Raw genomic sequence first — 22,825 nt, 5'->3', positions numbered from 1 at the left:
CAAATATATTTAAAGCTTTAACAAACTGTTTTGTTAGCCTAAGTTTTATATGTAGTGGCAGAAGAATGATGTTAGCTTCTTCTACAGTCATGTTCATTCTCTATGGCTAGACTTTCCTGCTCCACTGTTCACTTCACACACGGTTGTCCCACAGACAAAGAAAACATTTTTAAATCTACACACAGTGACCACTGATGATGATATGAAGTTAATATTAAATATAATATTAAATTCAAGGGTTCAATTATTCAACCTAAGGTGATATCCAATGAAGACGTGGGAGAGAAAAAAGCAACGATCCATTAACGACTAAATCAAGGAGAGGAAATGGCGTTGGAGGATTGACCACACACTAAAGAAGCCTTATGGAGCATCTCAACTACCAGTGCTTGACTGGAAACGCCAAGAAGCACGGCGACAAGGGCGCTCAAGAAGGACGTGGAAGAGAACTGTTAAGAAGATGCAATAGAAGCCGGGAAAACGTGGAGAGAAGTGACCTTGCTGCCAACCGGACCAGATGGAGAGCCTTTACTGCTGCCCTATGCTCTACCAGGAGCGACAGGAAATAAATCCAGTAATTTTCTTAAATGAAAAGAAACTAACATTTCATCATTTACTTTTCATACAATCACTTATAATAATAGTAAGCAGTAAACATATTTAAGAATAACGAATTGGTGACCGACGTGGTAAGAATAAGTAAAACTAATGTTTTTGTTAGTCAAAATTATGGACATATGGTTCATATCATAATATTAAATTTAAAATTTTTCTGTAATTTGATTTTTATATTGTGTTGCTTAAACATAATTAAAACATTCACAACTAAAGTTGCAGATGTTCAGATCATTCTTGATTTCACATCATATTTGTTGATATACTATTATAAATCTAGATCCTAGATTTTGTTTGCTCAGCTTCATTTTTATGGTAATTTTTTAAAAGAGGTATATTAACAGATGATACCAACAAAATACCATCAAAATATTTGTTAATGTAAAATATTATTATATTTTACTACACTTTAGATAGTCTTGTAAAAACATAATCAAAAAAAAATTAAATCTTAAAATCTATAAATCTTACATTTCATTATGCTGTTGTTGACGTTGATCCAATCCAATTTTAACTAAATCCAAACCAATTTTATTCTCACGTGCATTAATGATGCTCTGATTTTCATATGTGTGCCGTTCTTGCGGCTCTGAAATTCCAATATAAGTATACTTGGTTGTTGATTTCTCCTCCTCCGTTCTACCTAATTCACTAGTACTTCTGTTTAACGTCCCAAACCGAGTACTTGCAGCGTCTGAATTTGATGACGACGATGATTGTATGTTGGTCATCGAAGTGCTCGACTTTGGAAACATTTGGAACAGCATTTCGTTTCCGCCTCCGCCTCCAAGACTGCGTCTATTTGCGGTATTGTAAACAGTATGGTTATTAGAGGTTGTTTGGGGCAACTCGGAGAATGATCTACGATAACCGGCCTGTTTTTGCGCGTAGGAATTTTGTGGTTGTGATGAAGGATGACGAAGGGCTTCATTATCAGCCCAATTGTCCACCTGTGGCACGACCAATTGTACTATTATATCGAAAAATTTGGTTTTTATCAAAACGTCAGCAAAATAAATAAATAAAAAGGGTCAAAACATAAATCTCTAAAGAAAGATGATTAAAAACATTACACGTTAGAAGTATTTTTTTAAATAATTTCTTGTTAAATTTTTTTTTGTCTTTAAATATGAAAATAAAAGTCCGTGTCTTAAGACGACTAAACCTGAATCTTTCTAGTGCGAAGTCTAACGCTAGTTCTAGATTTAGTTCAACAACGATACAATATGTTTGATTTTAGTTGGATATAGAAATGTTCTAGAAGGAATGTTACTCCACACTTAATGTTCTATGATCTACCATATTCTAAAAAAACAATTGTGTACACTTAACTTAGTCTACTTATAAAGCCTTTCTTATTTAAAACTAGATATGGCACGGATCGTCATTTGACCGGATTACAACGGAGAAGAATTCCGGAAGTAATTCGTTCGTTACTTTTCGATAAAAGTCGTGCTATGTTGACTGATGGTTCAAATCTGTTATGTGCAAGTTAAATGCGTTCACTCATATTTCACACTTACCTCTCGTAACTTATTACGAACTCAAACTGCAAAACAATTGTCTAAAATGATAAAAAAGTTAATGAAATATATCATTACCTAAAATTTCTGCAACAAACTATTACATTTTTGAGTTTAGCTATAGTACACAAAAGTTTTGATTCTATTATTTGTGGAACGACCATAGAGAACTATATTCAGAATTAAGCAAAAAAAACATAAAAAATATTTTTCAAGCCCTGTAAGTAGTTTTCAGCGAACGCACATTTTCTGGAACAGCAATAATTTATGAAGACCGACGATTTAGATTAACTCCAATGAACGCAGAAAAATAGTTATTTATTATACACGGGAAAAAAGTACTAGATTTTAGCCCTCGGCTTTTTATCTAATATAATAACATAACCTCGGAAACTGGTTCGAAGTCACTTAACCAGTTTCTGAAGAAGGTTGCAACATGGCATCCGAAACGTCAAACCTTTTCTTAAAAGACGCACGGCTAAACGCGAAAGTTTCTAGTATTAGTTCTAGTTTTAATTCAAATTTTAGTTCAATTAACTCCGGCCGTGAAAGCCTTCGTACGTATATAATTAAATATGGCTTTTTAATAAAATATAATTACTAACTAAGGTCTATTGAACATAAGGTTGCCCAATGCCGATTCTCCTCCTCTGAGGGGCAAGGTGGGTCAGTGACGTAGCTGGTTCGATGAACAACACAACACGATGCGAGGTTTAAATATTTTATATAGACTGTACCACAGTATAGGCTATCTTTTACTCAACTCTACTCTGACTGTATCGAACCAGTGACGTCATTCTGCGGGGTAATAATCGATACTACAGAGGCATAGGAAATTAGGTAACCTTATGTTGTATAGACCTTGATTACTAACTTTTATTATAGTTAATTTAATGAGAACTTTTATTTTGTAGAGTTATTTTTATAATATTTAAAAAAATAAATGTTCTTTTTTAATAATTGTAAACATAAAATTTTATTGAAAACGAAATAATTTTCCTAATAATGTATTATGATCTGAATCCGAATTTACTGGATGATTCGGTCGGAACTGGATCTGCAATCAAATCACCGGATCAGTCGAAATCAGTATCAAGGCCGGATTTTCGTGCCATCACTGCTATTTAAAACTGACAGCTCCCAAATAATTTCATTTGTCCAACCGCCTATCAATTTGTGTCGTTAATTGGCATCAAATGGCATGTGATATATCATTGTAAATAGATTTTTTTATAGTTTTATAATACGTAATAAAATTGGGCATATTCCATTTAAAATTTTGAATATATTCGCTGTATCTAACACATTTGATGTGTGATTGTTTCTTTGAATACCTATGGCAGGTAATAGAATATTAAGTGTGTAGCAACTTTCCTTCTATAACATTTTGTTGTATCTCCAACATTAATTAAGATATCTGCTGTGACAACTAAAACCAAACACACTCTACCAGTTGTCCCTCAGAAGTGGCTCACCCCCATATTTTTTTTATTATTAGTGATATAAGAAAACCATTTGGAATGCATAATTAGGCTGTTAAAACGGATTATTACGACATGAAATCATTCTCTTTGTACTTCCAGTTATACCGGATGTGAGTACTAATTTCGCTATTTTTTCAAATTTATATTTTTTTTTCTTCAGCTGGGTAGACAGCATAATTTCACATAACTTTTACTTGAAAAAATTTTCACGATCGCTTATAATTAAAAAAAAAAATTATTTTTTAACGTTTCAGTACCACCTCGAGCAGTGTTCACTGCTGCTTTAGTCAGTGGTTCTTTTTTAATAATGGTGTAAATTAACAGTTATATTAAATCAGTTTTAAAAGAAAAACGCGATCAAACAATTATTAAACTTAATTGTTCAATTATTTTTGTTTTTTTATTTTTTTTTCTTTATTTTTTGTTCTTTTACATTAAATGTTCTGTAGCTGATAGTAACTTACAATGTACAATGTGAGGCATTAGAAAATAAACCGAGTTAGAAAATGTATTACCTAAATATCTCCGCAGGAATAACGTCGAGTTGTTGGATCGACAATACGCAAGATACAATTATGTCAAAATCGAGGCGGGGGGCATTTTGAAAATTTAGAAAACGATTTTTTTTGAATTTATAATTTAATTAAATTTAATTGCTTGATCGCGTTTTTCTTTTAAAACTAATTTAATACAACTTTCCTGCTCCTTCTACAAAGAACGACCGGATTTCCCTCAGCCATCTTTTATAACGGACAAACGAATCCATTTTCATTTGCTCAAATTCTCTTTAAGAATTGTAAGTTTGTAGAACTTTTTAACTTTTAATTTTATTTATTTATGTTCTAACTTTTGTAAGCTTTTAGTTTGATAAGAAATTTGACTAAACGATGCCGAAGAAACGACGCTTGTCGAAGATAAAATTCCGATCCAATTTGGAAATTTTTCCATTCACTAATAAAACACAACGCTCCCTTCAGGATCTTGAGAAAAACCTAATAGATGTTTTATACATCGTTTTGTGCTTTTGAGAATTTAAAGAAACTGATTCAACCCAACTTAGCCATACATATAATTTTTTCAAGGTCTTTCACATAACTGACGGTAAAACTCATTTTATTTCGATTATTTAACGTTTTTCACTAATTTCATGTTATTTCTAGTCGTGCCTAAAGAAGACAGCCAAGCTGTCGAAACATATGTAGGACTGATTGCAAAAATAAATAAAAGATTTTATCGTTAACCTATACATATATATTTTATACCTTAATTGATAACGATGAGCATGGAAGCTATTATATCAAAAAAAAATGTATTTAGTCATGGTTGATTATCTAACAAAGTGGTTAGAAACTATACCTCTCAATTCAAAACAAAGTTAAGACATAATAAATGCTTTTAAGAATGTGCTGGACATTGTTGTGTCGGATAACATGCCCTACTCGTCCGGAAATTCGCAAAGGAATATAATTTTGAATTTAAAACCAGCAGCCCAAGATACCCAAGATGGTTTGGCAGAACGCTGTGTAAAGATAACTAAGAATATACTCCGTAAAACTAAAGATCTAGATGCTGCGTCGATGGAATATCGAAACACCAATTACAGAGTTAATGAGATGTCCTGCTGAACTTTTATTTTCTTGATAGATTAAAACGAATCAAGAGCTTTAAAAATCATTTAGGCAAGAAATAATGAAAAAATGCTATGACAAGGGAACAAAACCATTGAAAGACTTAAATGTGGGAGAAAGGATAGTTTATAAAAAGAACAAGCAATGGCACCTAGCTTGATTCTAATAACAATAATAAGTTAGGTAATAATGTAGAAAATGCTATTGTACCTATAATTAATTACAAATAATGAACAACCAATTGTTAATCTAAAAACTAAGCCGTCCCGAATAATGCGAAAGCCGAATAAATTTAACGATTTTGTGATATATTAAGGGCTTACATACACCTGAATAGGAAAAAAAAGATTTTACGATTTAAACTCATTCGAAAGTACTACACATTGAGTGCCTACCCTGAAAATGTCATACAAAAATTTCCAAAAATTACAGAGTTATTAAGTTTTGTAAGTAATAACAAGTAATAATGGTTCGGGTTCAGATAGACGCGGTGTTTTCCCTTTAAAAACTCCCATTGGATTCCCAGTATTGAAAAAAATATGTGTGGTGTATGTATAAGCATTTTACAATATAAGTTGGACAATTTACGCAGTGCTTTAGTCATTATCTAATCTTGGAGACGAATTGTTGTATGCAAATTAAAATCAATGTTATTGTGAAAATTTTACAAAATGGAACGACGAAAAGGTTGCGACAAAAACATCAGTCTGGTGAACTACGAAAGAATACGAGGAAGAAGAGAAAGGCGCCGAAAAATCAAAACCAAGCTGAGCAAGAGGAAATGAGTGTAACCACAGCCGCAAAAAAAAATTGAAAAATAAAAACACAGTGTTTGTTCCTGAAGAGGAAACTATGGGCTACCGAATACTTATTTTTTTCACTGTTTTTACTACTACTATATCTGAATGTGTGAAATATAAACAGTGTAGTGGAAACATTGAATTCAAAACTGAAAGTATCCGAGGACTTGGATTCAAAATAATGATAGTGTGTTCGTCGTGTGATCCAGTCTTAATTCCGTCTTCTCCGTTGATTGGAAGTGCTTACGACTTGGTTTGAATGGCGCTCAGAAATTTTGAGGGCATACTGGACTTACCACCGCCTGTGGCACAAACGGCTTATGACCTCATAGTAAAAAATATTTATACTGCTTTTTCCGCGGTTTTTGATTTATTGTCTAGAAATATCGTCAAAGAAGAGAGAGCGATGCCATGAGAAGTAATGACATTCATAATCAACAATTAACAGTATTTGCATGGAGATGGAACCTGAAAAAATCGTGGATTCACATCCTTACTAGGCGTTGCGACATTTATTGGATGATACACAGGCAAGGTTGTGGATATTGTAGTAAAATGTTCATACTGCAAATCATCCGAATATTGCACATCAAAAGAAAATATAGCGGAATATGAGGAATGGAATGCTCACCACCAGGATCAGTGTTCGACAAATCATGAGGGATCCGCTGGGAAGATGGAAGTAGACGCCATAAAAGAAATGTTTTAAAGATCGATAGAGCGTTAGGGTGTCATATACAGGGTGTACAAAAAGTATGGAATAATAATTCTACAGCCTAAACTTCAACTTATATTAAAAAAAATTTTAAATAAAAGTTACTTGAGATACTATTTTGAGTTACTATTATCTTATTATTATTTATTATCTTATTATCTATTAACTTGAGTTACTATTTTCCGCATATCTTGGTGTAGAAATAAAATAAAAATGATGACGGCAATTTGAGTTATGACATGGTGAGTGTGTTTTTTAAATGGATTCCTTTTGACAAGGTGTTTTAAACTGCATAGTTTTCGAGATATTGAAACTTTCATTTAAAAAGATTTGACGTTGCGACAACCAAATTATGGCGTCATTATGGGATTGTTATGTGTGTTACTATGGTAACGGAGATGACTCGACGTCGCAGAGGTGGGCGGAGCTTATACCGACTGTAAACATCTTTGTTGCTAACGATAAATCCCCATATGCAATTTTTCAATTAGTGTTAAAATAAAATAAACTAAGCGACATTTTAAATGACATTTTTATGGCGATTTATTTTAGCAAGTGTGGTTAGCAACGAAATTGTTTGGAGTTGGTATAAGCTCCGCCCACCTCTGTGACGTCAGACTTAGCCAGTCTATTTTAAGTTGATTTCGAAAAGACCTTAATTGTAGATATTAAATAAATAAGAATATGGGTTTAGGACACGGAGATATTATTAGTTATTCCAGTTATTGTTACTATTGAATATTACATACGATTCTATAAAAATTACTAAACTACACATTTCTGGAGCAGGCTATAACGTGACGAGATGATTGTTATGTGCGTTGCCATGGTAACGGAGACAGTTTAAAGAAAGTAGAGTTGCTAGCATTATTAGTTAAATGTCTACTAGAAAAATGGTACATTTAACGGAAACAGAGCGAATTATTATTTTAACAATGGTTGGTTTTGGAAATCGTATGAGAACGCAACATGAAGTATGTGTTTTATTTAATGAAACATATCCAAATCGACAACCAATTAGTCAATCGGCTGTTAGTAAAACTCTAAAACGTTTTAAAAAGACGGGTCATGTAAAGGATATTCGAAAATGCGGTCCGCCGAATGTTGCAACAAATGAAGATATGAGGCAAGGTGTGTTAGAAGAAATAACAGATAATCCACATACCTCGATTCGTCAACTAGCCTTAAATTTCGATGTCAGTACAGGATCTATTCAAAACATTTTGAAAAAGGAGAAACAACATCCCTATAAACCAGCTTTACTGCAAGAGTTATCAGAAGATGATTTTGATAGACGTGTACAACTTTGTGAAGAAATGATGAGGCGAATTAACGATGATCCAAACTTCATTAACAAGATAATATTTTCTGACGAAGCCACATTTTATTTGAATGGAAAAGTAAATAGACACAATTGTCGATACTGGTCTGCTGAGAACCCCCACTGGGCAATAGAAAGTCATACGTAAACGCCGCAGAAAATAAATTTGTGGGCAGGTAAACCTTACTCGTTATCGGAATTACTGCAGGAACAAATAATTCCGACCTGTAGAGACGTTTTTCCGAACGAAAACAATCTCTGGTTTCAACAAGATGGGGCACCACCTCACTATCAACTAAATGTACGCAGGCTTTTAGATGAAGTATTTTTGAATCGTTGGAGAGGCCGTAGGGGTCCTGTAGAATGGCCACCACGCTCCCCAGACTTGACACCATGCGACTTTTTCTTATGGGGTCACCTAAAGAGCAAGGTATACAAAAACCGTCCTAACAATTTAGCAGAATTAGAACGGCGAATACGGTACGAAGTAGCTCAAATACTGCCCGTTCATTTAAGAAATACAATTCGAGCTTTTAGTGATCGTTTAGGCCATTGCCTTGCTGCTAATGGACAACATTTTAAACATTTAATTTAATATTGTTACCGTTTTTGTTTTATTTTTTTTTATTGTTCGTTATGAAATTTCATTGTTTAATTATTATTTGTTACAATCAAATGTAGTAACCACCCTTGTCCCTATTTATGCAATATCTACAACTAAGGCCTTTTCGAAATCAACTTAAAATTCGGGAGGAAAGTTTCAAAATATGAAAATATTCTTAAAATTCTCTTCACACCAGGACTTAATTCCTTAGCCTTAAAATAAATTTCAAAATCCTGGAACACACTGTATGTTCATTAACATTTTTTTTGTAATTGGATTAGCTATCATATGTCAAAGTTTGATGGTGAGCTAATAAATCACCCTGTATATCAAAACCTATATCATGCTTGTTGAATAAAATATATTTTTATAGACAAAAAGAAATTTTAATAACCCTATTTTAGAGAGTCTCAGGTGTATGTAAGCCCTTAACTTGATAGGGGAGGTGTCATAAAAATTGCATAAAAGCAACTCGTATGTGTACTTGATGTAAAAGAACTGTAAAAAGTTAATAATTAATAAAGATACAGGGTGTCTCAGCGAGACCGGCCATTACGCGTTTCTGGGGTTCTGGCGAAAATAAAAATTTGAGAATTCAGACTTAAGAATTATCAATTACGATCTCTTGCATCTTGCACTTCCGGTTATACCGGAAGTCGCCACCAACTTTATTTTTTTAAATGGAACACCCTATATTTTTACATATTTGGATTTGTCTGTTTTCAAGGATTATAAATAACTTTACTTTTTGCAATTTGATTCGTCCGTTCTCGAGTTATTTGAATTTTTCTAGAAAAATCTGCTCCAGCAGACATTTGTTCAAAAAATCAGAGAATACTCGATTTTTGGAATATCAATTTAGGATTGAGAACATGCTTAAGCAACATGATGGAGTATGTTTTGGTGCCGCAAACTGCTGTCTAGGACGTTTGGTCACTTTACTATGGCACGTTAACTTTTCAAAATTTGGAAGTACCATAACTTCATTTTTTTAAATGGCACCCCCCATATTTTATTTCTTAGTCGTCTTCGGTGTCTCATTTTACATCTTTTATATCCTATACGTCCCATACCTAATATTAATAGTTTGGGAGATAATTAGGGTTTTTTGAAAAATGCACACATATCATATGGATATTTAGCCTAGTGTGCCATGAAAAACAGGCCTTCTCAATGAGTTCTTGTCAGAGACTCACTTGTTTACGTCACTTGATGCATGTGAGCTAATAATTATGTTATGTCCCTTAATATCAGTACTGAAACGAGTTAAAATCGATAACAATAACGAAAGTAATATTTACACAAATCAAGAAATTCTTAATTTATTTTTTATGTATGAAAAGTGCGACAAAGTTCGTAGTATGATTCCCAGATCTTCTTTGGCAGCTCGAATTGAGGTGTTGGGACTGGGCTCGAAATAAGCCAATGTATTCACCTCTTCCGTTACATTATCTACATTTTTTGGTCAGTTTAACACGTGATTAAGGGTAGGCACACACGGTCGATTTTTAGTCGGCCGATAGTTTAGTCGATGGACATAAATGTATTAAGTTTAATGTAGGTGCGCACACAACACAACTGCAGATCAACTCGATTTTTTAATCAAAAGGAGTCGATGTACACTTATGATTAAAAAGTTGTGCAACTATCGTACAACTGCAATAATGCCACAGCTTCATATTGAAGCGCACACACAGTCGATAGTTTAGTTGAGGTTTTTAGGAATTTAGGTTGCACGCGCAACTTAAGTGAGAGTTGAGGTGTCTTCTCTAGTATAACATAAATCGATTACTACTTTAGTTTCTCTCAATTATTTTATGATAAGTGAATTTATATCAAAAATTAAGTTAAATTATTTTCCGTTTTGCTACCGCAGTTAATTATACCGATTGGTAACTTTAATTTTAGGAGATACACCCAACACGGACGTACGCATAAGTATACGTGTGTGTGTATATTCGGTGTCGTTAAGTGGGGATAAACAAGCGTAGGGGTAATGCACAAATTGAATCGTTCATAGATTGTTGAGAGGCGAAGTTGGTCGCATCGCTTTGCAGGTAACCCTAGCAAAAAAGAACTAACAAGGGGACCTTACGGGTTCGTCATCACCGATTTTGTTCATATTTATAGGGATTGAAGATCAGTACTCGGACATCATTTTCCTGAAGCAGTTCGATCCCATGCTGGAAAATATCCGAGAAAATCGATTTCAAAATATTCAAAATATTTCACAATAGTAGAAGTACGATAAAATTTGCCTTTAGTATAGAGTTTCGTTTAGTCGAGGGACTATGAGTGCTGCTTTGAATGTTGAGGTCGCAGGTTCGATCGCCACTGTACTGGTTTTTTTTTTTTTATTTAATTTTTATTTTAGGTAAAAGCTTATTTATTTTATTTTATTTAATAGAAACAGGTCAAAAGTAAGTTTCACGATATCTATCACACTGTATAAATAACGAGGATTTATAACGTTTTCTTAAAATATCTGAAAATTGAGATCTAGCAACCATGCAAATACCCGATTTTATTAATAAAACAAAAGAATTACATATTGTGACATTAAAAAGATCATTCACGTTTTTCTGTGCTTATTGTTAATAAATAGTTTTTACCAGTGTTAATAGTGTTATTAGTATTGTTAAGTGTTATTATTTATTATTGTTAAGTGTTGTTATTATTATTGTTAAGTGTTATTATTATTGTTAAGTGTTATTACTATTGTTAAGTGTTATTATTATTGTTAAGTGTTATTATTATTGTTAAGTGTTGTTATTATTATTGTTAAGTGTTATCAATATTATAAGTTAAATAAAATTACGGACAATTTATTATAATGGAATCTGTTGAGCAAAACCTGCACACGGAATTCAATAAATTAACTTTAAAAAATGCTGTTTGTTACTTTCAACAGCTTCTTACAGAAAACAATCTGATAACAGAACAACCTTCATCCACAATTAGTAAAGAGTCTGTGTTATTGGCAGAACAACTGTATGAATACACATTACAGAATCTTATTGGTGGTGAGAAACAATTTGTTCTTGTGGATGAACTAATTATGAATGAAGAAGTCAACGATAAAGAATCAGATTATGAAAATAATTTTAAAGAAATTGAAGAAAATGAAGAACCTGATTATGAACCTGAGGGAAAGAAATCGAAAAAGGACCAGTTCATTCCAATAAATTACAAAATAAAAGTAATCAACACAGCGAAATCTCACCCAAATTGGAGTTTGAAAACTTTACAAAATAATGGATGTCAGCGATTGAAAAAGAAGGGTGACTTACAAGTTTGGGAGCAACAGGTTAAAAGTGGTGGAACCATTTTTGATAAATATTCTATTATCGATTCATGGACGCACGATCGGTTTAAGGAAGCTCGTCAAGTTAATCACCAAGTAACGACAAGAAATTTACAACAATGGGCGTTATCTGCTGCAAGCCAATTTTCCGACTTTGAGTTTAAAGCTTCCCATTCTTGGGTCGAGAAGTTTAAACGGATGTATAGAATTCGTCAACGAAAAATTACTAAATATGTATCAGAAAAAGAAACAGCGTCGATGGAGGAAATTTTGGCTTCTGCGGAAAATTTTCGTATACAGGCTCGTAACCTTATAATAAACTTCGACCCAAATTATGTGATAAATACAGATCAAATAGGTATTTACAATTAATTGTGCTTTTATAATTAATATATAGTACAAGAATATTTATTAAATACATCGTTTTTTTAAATTATTTATAAGGATGCCAATACCAGTCCACTTTTAATAGAACCCTCGCAGCCAAAGGTGCAAAAGCAGTCCTTGTTCAAAGACAAAACATTAACAAAACAACTCATTCGTATACAGCTCAATACAGCATTACGTTAGCTGGAAAACTATTACCAGTAGTGTTTGTATGTCTACAAGAAGCAGGAGATTCTTTCGGACCTCGAGTACAAAAATTAGTGGACGAATACGTCAAAAAATACAACAACGTCACCGTAACATCATCAAAATCAGGAAAATTAACAACTAACTTATATAAAGACTTTCTAATAAAAGCTATAAAGCCATACGTAAAAAAACAGAAATTTTGCTTGTTTGTTGATTCTTGGGGAGGACAAACCAAGCCAGAAATATATGACCAAATTTTTGTTGATGATGAGTGTTTGTCAACATGTTGTATTAAATTTATACCTCCAAAATGTACACCATTAGTGCAACCTTGCGATGTATATTTTTACAGACAGGTCAAAAACTTTATTAAAAAGCTGCAAAATTGTTCGGTTTTAATTGAACAAAATCGCGAAATTAATTCTCGTGAAGATTGTATTAAAATTCATTCCATTATTCATCACCAGTTATCGTCTTCAATTTTTTTAAATATGATTCGGTACGCATGGTTTGCTTCTAAACTTTGCGACAATAGAGAAGTTTTTATGAATGTGAATCAAGTTTGTTTTTCGACAGATATTTTAAGAAAACCTTGCCGTTGTAATGAATCCTCATTTATTCAGTGTGCTAGATGTCGTGAAACTTACTGTTTTACCTGTTTTTATGATAATTACCACCCTGGTTCATGTAATATTGATTAAAAATAGTAATCTGTTGTTATTATAATTTACTGTTATATTTATATATATATATTGTTGTGTTTATTAATATCGCCACTGTCAAACCCGGAAATATTTTAGGACTTGCTCGTAGCACCATATAAGTTCTAATGGGTGTCTTTACTGGGCACTGCCGATTAAAAGCACACCTCAACTTGTTGGGTTTTTTATTCTGCGATGTTGAATGCCGACTATGTGCGGAGGATGCGGAGACGGCTGAGCATGTTTTATGCCACTGCCCATGCCCTGCTGTTAACCGTATCAGATTCTCGATTTTTGGGTCGCAGCTTATCTCCCCAAAGGATTGGAATGACCTTTTACCGAGCAAGGGGTGCAATAGATCATTAGGTATCTATACCTTGCACCGCGAGGTTTGTTGGTCCGCTTATCCCATATGTAATCTATGTAATGTAATGTAATGTAATATATCTTGTTATTTTTGCATTGTTCGTATATTATTTGTATTGTTAATATATTTCATATTATATAATACTCTTAACAATAAATAAATTATTTTGTTATCAGTATGCCATCCGTATGCGTAATCTGGATTATTTGGTTTAACAATGAACAGATGACATTGTGCTATTATTTTTAATATTATTTTTGAATTTATTTAATAGAGAGAAAAATAAATCTTTATTACAGTTATCGACCTAATGGTCTGTCCGCTGTTTATTTAATATTTGTTAATAATCATTAAAAATAATGATTATCATCAATAATGAAAAAATAAAATAAATAAAAAAAATAAAATAAAGCGAGCAGTAAGGATTGAACCTGAGACCTTGGGCATCCAAAACCCCACTTACGTCGCTCGGCTAATTGGCACTATGAACGTAGATACAATTTACCGCATTTCTATTGTTGCGAAATATTTTGAAAATTTTGAAATCGATTTTCTCGGATATTTTCCAGCATGGGATCGAACTGCTTCAGGAAAGTGATGTCCGAGTACTGATCTTCAATCCCTATAAATATGAACAAAATCGGTGATGACGAACCCGTAAGGTCCCCTCGTAAGATGTTGTTTACTGTAGCGGAAAAGGTACAGATTACAAAATGGTTTTATGGTGGCAATTCTGTTGCCCAAATAATTAATTTGTTTCCTGTGGCCTATGAAAACAGATCAATTCCTAGTCGCAGAACAATTTCAAATATTATTAAAAACTTTGAGCGACATGGATGTGTGTCTCCACAGAAACACAAATTACGAAGGGGTAAAAGAGATGAGTTACGTGATACGATGATATGTGCTGATGTTGAACGCAATAAAAATCAGTCAAGCAGACAAGTTGCGGAGACGTTTGCTATCAGCCATGTTGCCGTTCTAAAAACATTAAAGAAACACGGGTACAGGTCGTACAAGGTACAAAAAAGACAGGAACTCTGCGAGAACGATAATATTACAAGGGCGGAATTTTGCTTTACTATGATGGAAATGGCCAACGGAAATGTTGATTTTATAAAAAACATTTTATTTACCGATGAATCTACATTTCCTTTGCATGGTCGGCATAATCCCAGCGTTGCTCGATATTGGAGTCGTGACAATGAACACAAAGTTTATACGGCTCGTACACAATATCCCCAAAAATTAAATGTTTGGGCTGGCTTAGTAGGTGACCATATTATCGGTCCTTTTTTCATAGAAGGAAATTTAAATGGTCATAAGTATTTAAACATTTTGCAAAATGACGTAATCCCATCGCTTCAACAATGAGACAATGTTCAATTTGGAAGTATCTGGTTCCAACAAGATGGTTGCCCGGCTCACAACAGCCGGCAAGTTAAAGAGTATCTTAACGCACAATTTCCAAATCGTGTAATATCTATTTGCGGAACGTTAACTTGGCCGCCTAGATCACCAGATTTAGCCCCCAATGATTTTTTTCTATGGGGATATTTAAAATCGAAAATTTATGGTTTTGATGAAGAAAGGACAACCAATCTGGATGACTTACAAACAAAAATTCGCAATTGTATACAGGATATTAGTCCCGATATACTAGCGAATGTAAGGCGAACTTTTTACGATAGATTGGGCTATTGTTTAGCACAGAATGGTGGTTTATTTGAACACCTAATATAAAAAATATTTTATTTTTATAGTTTTTTGTTTTATTTGTTGTTTTACAAAGTTTATTTCAGTTACTTACGAATTGTTTTTATTTTTAGAATTAAGAATTTGCTTTGTCTTATTTGAATTTCATTTATTATATTAGTTATTATTTTTATAATATTTCTTATCATTGAACGATGTCAAACGACTGACTGCTCTCGGATCCATTACTCTTGCGATTCCCCTCCCACAAACATACTCCGCGCGCATATGCACACACACAAGTATACTTATACGTACGTCCGTGTTGGGTGTATCTCCTAAAATTAAAGTTACCAATCGGTATACCCATATATATACTATCTCCTATATCGCTGACTAAGGCAGCAAAAGAGTGTAAACACTAGAGTGCAGATATATATATATCTGACTCTGTCGTGCCCCCGTCTACTCAAGAGATATGCGTGAACACGTGGTGAGTACGCTTTTATCTTATTGGACGGTGAATTAAAAATTAATAGCAGCTGATGACCTTGATGTTTATAAATCACCAAATAAATGTTTGACATAAACATAACCTAAAATCTAAATATTTAGTTATGTATATTATAGGTTTCATGTTTATAATAACATAATTATTAACATATTTTAGGACTAAGCAATTTAAAATGTAATTATTATTTGTTAAGAAAGTGAAGAAAATTTGTTAAAAGTAAAATAAAAAAGAAAAAGAGTAGGGGAGATATTTTTGGGGCCTAAAAATTGGTTGAGCAGGTAGAAGGAAAGATCTCAGTGTAATAAAAAAGAATTCAAAGCCCTCCTTTTCTAGAAACATTTTTCTTAAAAATTTAATTAATAATTACATCGATATGATGAAAATTTTATGATAGAATATTATGTACATTAAATAGTAAGTACCCTAAGTACATATTTTATATCTTTAATGAATGTAACAACTTTATTAAAGGGCGTGAGCTCACAAATTATGTTAAAAATTAATAACTATATTTTGGTACACATTTTTAATAATTACTATGTATATATGTATTAATTTAATTTTAAAGAATATAATGTTTAATGAACAACCTACATAAAGTTGATATTTAAAGCAATATTCAACGTCAATTTCACACAAAAGTACATATATTCTAATTTATTTGATGCATCCACGATAATTTATAATTAAAGTCAATTATCTACAATAATTACATTTCAAAGCTGCATAAAATACACATAAAATTTACGATTCGCGCAAGCGCCTTCGCGACATGGGGGCACGACAAAGACAAAACATATATCATTCCGTCTGCTTTTGATGGAAACGCTCGCCACTCATTGCTTAGATAGGGAGTCAGCGATATAGGAGATAGTATATATATGGGTATACCACACTAAATACAGTGTGTTAATTAATTATCGTACCCGACGTCATCATTGCAAGTATGCAACCAATATCACAGTGCAATACGTGTAGTAATAATTAATTACCACTTATACACTTGTATATTAAAGTAATTCAATAACATTATTTTAAAAATTTGAATTATTTCCAGGTATTATTCAATATTCAATACAATATAAATACAAGTTGTTTCGAAATCGATATGTGTGTGCATACAACACGATTTATGAACAACTAAACAGTTTAGTCGGTTATAAATTGATTTCAAACCAATCCAACTAAACTGTTTCGTCAATGAATAATCGACCGTGTGTGCCTACCCTAATTCGTCCAAAATGCAAAAAATTTGCTTCTATTCTTCTGAATTTACCTTTTGTCATCGGAGATAAATGTGGATAATTTTCATTAAACATTCTGCAAGTTCTACTAAGAACTTTGTCGCACTTTTCGTGCACAAAAAATAAATTATAGATTTCTTCATTTTTATAAACATTATTTACGTTATTAATATCCATTTTAACTGGTTTTAGACTCACAAGCATCAAACAACGTAAATCAAACTTTGACGTTTATCAATATGTCATTAAATTTGTTTTCCATGGCACACTAGGTTAATATCGATATGATATGTGAGCATTTTTCAAAAAACCCTAATTATTTCTCAAACTATTAATGTTAGGCATAGGACATATGGAATATAAAAGATGTAAAATGAGACGCTAAAGACGACTAAATAATAAAATATGGGGGGTGCCATTTAAAAAAATGAAGTTATGGTGCTTCCAAATTTCGAAAATAATAAAAAAATTAACGTGTCATAGTAAAGTGACCAAACGATCTAGACAGCCGTTCTCGGCACCAAAACATACTCCATCATGTTGTTTAAGTATGTTCTGAATCCTAAATTGATATCTCAAAAATTGAGTGTTCTATGATTTTTTGAACAAATGTCCGCTGGAGCAGATTTTTCTAGAAAAAATCGAATAACTCGAGAATGGCCGAATGAAATTGCAAAAAATAAAGTTATTTATAGACCTTCAAAACAGACAAATCCAAGTATGTAAAAATAACCCTGTATATTTTTAGTTCCATTTATTTTCCAATTTAGTTCCATTTAAAAAAATAAAGTACGTGACGACTTCCGGTATAACCGGAAAGTGCTAGAAATCTGAAAATATTTTAGATGATGAGAACGTAATTGATAATACTTAAGTCTGCATTCTCAAATTTTTTGTTTTGCCAGAACCCCAGAAACGTCTAATGACCGGTCACCCTGTATATTGTGTGATTCACTACAAACGTTTGGGTTTAGCTGCACATCTCTCAATATGGCTAAACATGAATGTTTCTGGTTCTAGATCTAATATTAGTTCATGTGAGAGTGCTAGTTCTAGTTTTAATTGTTATTAACCAAATGTGGAACTAACACTAGACCATAGAAACATTCTGGTTTAGCTATACGTCCCTTAAGATGACTAAACCTGAATGTTTCTAGTTCTAGATCTAATGTTGGTGCTAGTGCTAGTTCTAATTTTAGTTAAACATCAATATTTATTTTCATATTTAAAAACAAAAAAATTTAACAAGAAAGTTATAAGAAATCAGTAAAAATATACTTATTTCACAGGGACATAATTATTCACACCTTAAATTATAATCTATACAGGAAAAAGTAAAAATAAATATCTAAAGAAAAATGGTTAAAAAAATTTCAGGTTAGAATTATTTTTTTTAAATAATTTCTTATTTACCTTAATAATAACGTTTGGGTGTAAATTACTGTTTTGATCCGGTGAAAAAGGAGTTTCACAAGCTTCGCAAACAATAGAATCCGGATTATTTAAAAGTGTACATCGTGTGCAAGTCCAAGATTTTTTCCATGATAAAGCCATATTTTCAGCCGATGACTCTGGATTGTAAATCCCGCTGGCAGTTGTGCGTATATTGCTGGGAAAATCGCCGTCAATTTTACTATTTTTCACCGTACATCCAAAACTCTTAATATTCGACAACGAAACATAACCTCTATCCAAAACGAATTTTCCTAATTTCTCACTTTCGCACCTATGCTCTATGGCACTTGTTGTTGGATTTGAACAGTGTTTGCACAGCACGTTCATTATTTCACATAATATACAGGGATTCGTCGGCGTGGTTTTAAGCGTTTCGTGACAATTTTTGCATTTCTTGATCAAATTGAGGTTAGGATAACTTGCCGAACGTTTTCTAAGCTTTTTTGTATCACTCAAAACTTCTTTACTACAAAAATAATAACAAATTAAATTAAGTTTTTAATTATAATTTTATCACATTCATTAAACATTTTGTTTTATATTTTAAAAAGCTCAAAATAATCCTAACCTAATTTTTTTTTTTAAATATATGGAATTTTAATCAAAATATTTTATAAAAAATTAATATGATAAAGTATTTCTGATAAAAACTTAAAGAATTTAAAGAAAAATAAATACTTACTTCTAAGAAATCGTAGTTACCTTATAAAATTGAGGTTAGGATTCTTTTGTTATCAGTGGAAATTTTGTTTAGTAAAAACAAAAGAATGAAAACAAAGCATCACCATCAAAATCAATGTTATTTAAACAGAACAACCATACACACATACATTCGGTTTCTTTAACGCGATCAATAAACGGTGTATACAATATCGATTGTATATAATATACAAAAACAAAAAAAAAACAAGGAAAGCTCACCCACGAAGAACGCAACTTTTATTAATGGTCCTATAATTATTCTTGTATCGCCGTATCACCGTACAAAACCCGGAGGAATAAACATTACCGCCACCGCTGTTACCACCATCTTTACCATCTTTGTTTGTATGAAACTGTCGCGTCGAACCACATCTTGAACACTTTAAAGATTCGCCAGGGTGAATTAGGCCGCATTTAGCGCAGTGCCACTGCAAAACGGAAGCGATCGCACCCATTTCTCGTCATTCATCATCGCTCTTTTTCCTGTTTTCTGTTTGACGACGACGACGACAATCGCGAAAAACAGCTGTTCCACAACAACCCCCCGAATACACTCTCTGCGCTCGATTCTTTCTTTTCAGGAAGGTTAGATGTCTCTTCACTCTATCCACCAACCACTCACCTAGTTAAAAATTGGCGCTAAACTACGCATGCCTTACGTACTTGATCCATAGGAAACGCGTTCGTTCTACGCCAATCGAAAGACTTGATTACAACCCCACTACTGATTTTTCACGCATACGCAAGAATTTGAAGGTTATTTTTTTTGAATTTCTAGGTTATTCGTTATTCATTTATTTGTTTTCTTGAGGGGTTATTTATTTGTATAATTTGTGTATGTGATGTTTATGTTAAACAAATGTTAAGTTATTTATGTTCTTATTATTAGCTTACTGTTTGTATTATAATTGTTATACCTTACTAAGGTCCATTACTACCATCTTTTAGTTAAATTTATTTTATAGAATAGATAAACCCATCTACTAGCGCGAGGGGTAAACCGCTGGGGAAGTAGGTGTACAAAATAGGGGAAATGCGGAGGAATTATGGGGAAGTTCGACGAATTACGGGGAAGTCTGGGGAATTATGGGGAGATGCGAGTAATTACGGGGAAGTACAAGGAATTACGGGGAATTATCGAGGAAGTTTGGGGAAGTACGGGGAATTATTGGGGAAGTACGGGAAATTATTTAGGGAAATTTGGGGATATATTGAAACACGATTAAACACGATATCTAACGATCGAAGTTACGATGTTCCATAAACAAGCTAGATCTAGTATTAGGTGCGCAGTTTCTGTTTCATAAAGGGTGTGTGAATTGTTACTAGTAGAAGCATCGTTTTCATTCAAAGGTAAGATTGAATGAGTATCATATTAAAATTTAAATTTATATTAACATATCGTGAAGAGTCAATGGTACTAAATTCAAGCATTTATTAGAAATGACTACCATGAATTACTAACTTTGCAAGAAAAAAATTTGTTTTACGGGATTTTTAAAAATAATCCGCTGCAATTTAAATTGCTATCTGGCACGAAAAAACAAATAGTTTTAATTTCCAAATTTTATAAATCCAAATACAAGAGAAAAATATCGACTCAGTCTACGCAAACCGACATAACTGAAAACATTTCTGAGCAGACATTACCACCCCTCTCAGCACAACCATTAAGTGAGACTGCAGCTACAGATCAGGAAACAGAAAAGTGCGTTATATTAAAAGCTCTTAAGTGCTGGCTTAAAACAAAAGTTAGTCAGGAACAATGGTTAATATTTGAATCAAAATGTAATGGTATAAGCCTAAAAATTCAAAAAGGATTAGATAAACATTTTTCTTGCACTGTGACTTGCTTTTGTGGTCAAAGTTGCAAAATCCAAAAGGTGTCCAAAAAAAGACACTTGTCAACCAAGATGGATATATGCTAATATTCATAAACATTTTTTAAGTAAACATATTACTGCGCATACGAACGATCAAATTAATGCACCGGCAACTATTGTTGAAAGTAAACGCAGGGAAACATCAATTACTGATTATTTTACGTTGAACCCAAATCCGTGTTCTTCACGTGCAAGTTCTTCAGTTGAAAATAATTCACAAAAGATTATTATACTAGAAAATATTTCCGTAACACCTGTTGACCGTACTGACACATCTCATCATGAATGTCTGAAGAGTATTGAAAGTATTTACTTTAATGAAACCGCCTCGGAAACCGATAAAGAAAATGTTTCCTCAGAAGTATCCGAGGAAGTATCAATCGGCGTAACCGAGTGTGTAACTCCAACAAAGACCGAAATCTCGACTGACACCCTTACACGAGTTCCTACACGAAAATTTGTTACTCGTAATAATTCTCCCCAGACTAGCTCTTCAAAATGGAAATTAGAAAAGTACGGAAGAAGTGAAAAATCTAAACGCAAAAGAGGCAATATTGACAATAATCAACTGTTTATAACAGACTTTTTTTCTTTACTAAACGACGCAACAAATGTTTTATCTGCTAATCTCGAAATAATTAATCAGATCGATGATACTCTTAAAATTAGAGGGGAAAGCGATTTCTCATTGAAAAATGCGAGAAAGAATGTGTCAGGGTTGCTAAAAATTCTTTGTGAAATTTAGCTAAAAAATACAAAACGTTCAAAATATAAACACACTTTTGACGACGTTATTAAAAAATTTAGTCTTTATTTATTTTACATTGGTGGTACTTTGTATGGAGTCCTTTATACAAATTTAAAGGGCGCACTCCCAACAATTTCGACCCTGAATAGATATGTTAACAATCAGAATAAGTATTTTGATGAAGGCAGTTTCGACTTTGCCAATCTTAAAGTTTTTCTGGACGAAAGGAATCTTCCCTCGATTGTTTGGATTGCTGAAGACGCCACCAGGATAACGGGAAAAGTTGAATACAATTCTAGAAACAATACAGTGATGGGATTTTCTCTGCCACTTAGAAATGGTTTGCCTGTAACAGATGCATATTTGGCGACTTCAAATTGTCCTAAGGGCAACTGCGCCTACGTAATAATGGCGCAACCGCTGTGTCAAAACGCATCAGCTTATTGTTTATCAGTATACGGCACTGACAACACATTTATATACAAAGACGTTCTTCAACGATGGAAATATTTAGAAAAGGAAGCTAGTCGTTATGGAATAAAAATATTGGGTTACTCCTCTGATGGAGATACGCGGCTTCTAAAGTCTATGCGTATAAGAGCAAAACTTCCTTTCAAACAAACGCAGGAGCCTAATTGGCCGTGGTTTCAAATACCCATAGACAATGAATTTAACCCTGTAAACTGGCAATGTTTGATGAGGTTCATATCGGAACTAAACTACGAAATCGCCTACTTAAAGCCAACATTTATTTGCCGATAGGAAATTTTACTATATCCGTAACGCTTATTGAAGAACTAGTGAAGAATCAACCAAAAGACAAACATTTTTTAACGATTTCCGATCTAAATCCAACAGACCGAATGAACTTCAAATCAGTGGAAAAAATTACATCCTTAGAAGTATTGGAATTGCTGAAGAACGTAGAAGGTTCAGAAGGCACAAT

At 33.0% G+C, this 22,825-nt stretch overlaps 1 protein-coding gene across 5 annotated transcripts in view; it reads right to left on the bottom strand.

The window, feature by feature from the left end:
* LOC111413737 (small optic lobes) overlaps nt 1-19,910 on the bottom strand; it is a 90,252-nt gene extending 70,342 nt beyond the window's left edge. The window contains exons 1-4 of one of the 5 annotated variants that reach the window (XM_071200250.1): nt 19,468-19,909; nt 18,505-19,012; nt 1,259-1,565; nt 1,087-1,204 (exon numbers count right to left, since the gene is read on the bottom strand). In XM_071200250.1, the coding sequence (XP_071056351.1) occupies nt 1,087-1,204; nt 1,259-1,565; nt 18,505-19,012; nt 19,468-19,703 (1,169 nt within the window). In that variant the 5' untranslated portion in view covers nt 19,704-19,909. The other 4 variants (XM_071200249.1, XM_071200252.1, XM_071200251.1 and 1 more) reach the window with 4 other exon arrangements.
* Between the last annotated feature and the right edge of the window lie 2,915 nt (nt 19,911-22,825).

This window comes from Onthophagus taurus, chromosome 11 (genome assembly GCF_036711975.1).
Source record: "Onthophagus taurus isolate NC chromosome 11, IU_Otau_3.0, whole genome shotgun sequence".
NCBI lineage: Eukaryota > Metazoa > Arthropoda > Insecta > Coleoptera > Scarabaeidae > Onthophagus > Onthophagus taurus.
This window is presented reverse-complemented; position numbering and strand designations above follow the sequence as displayed.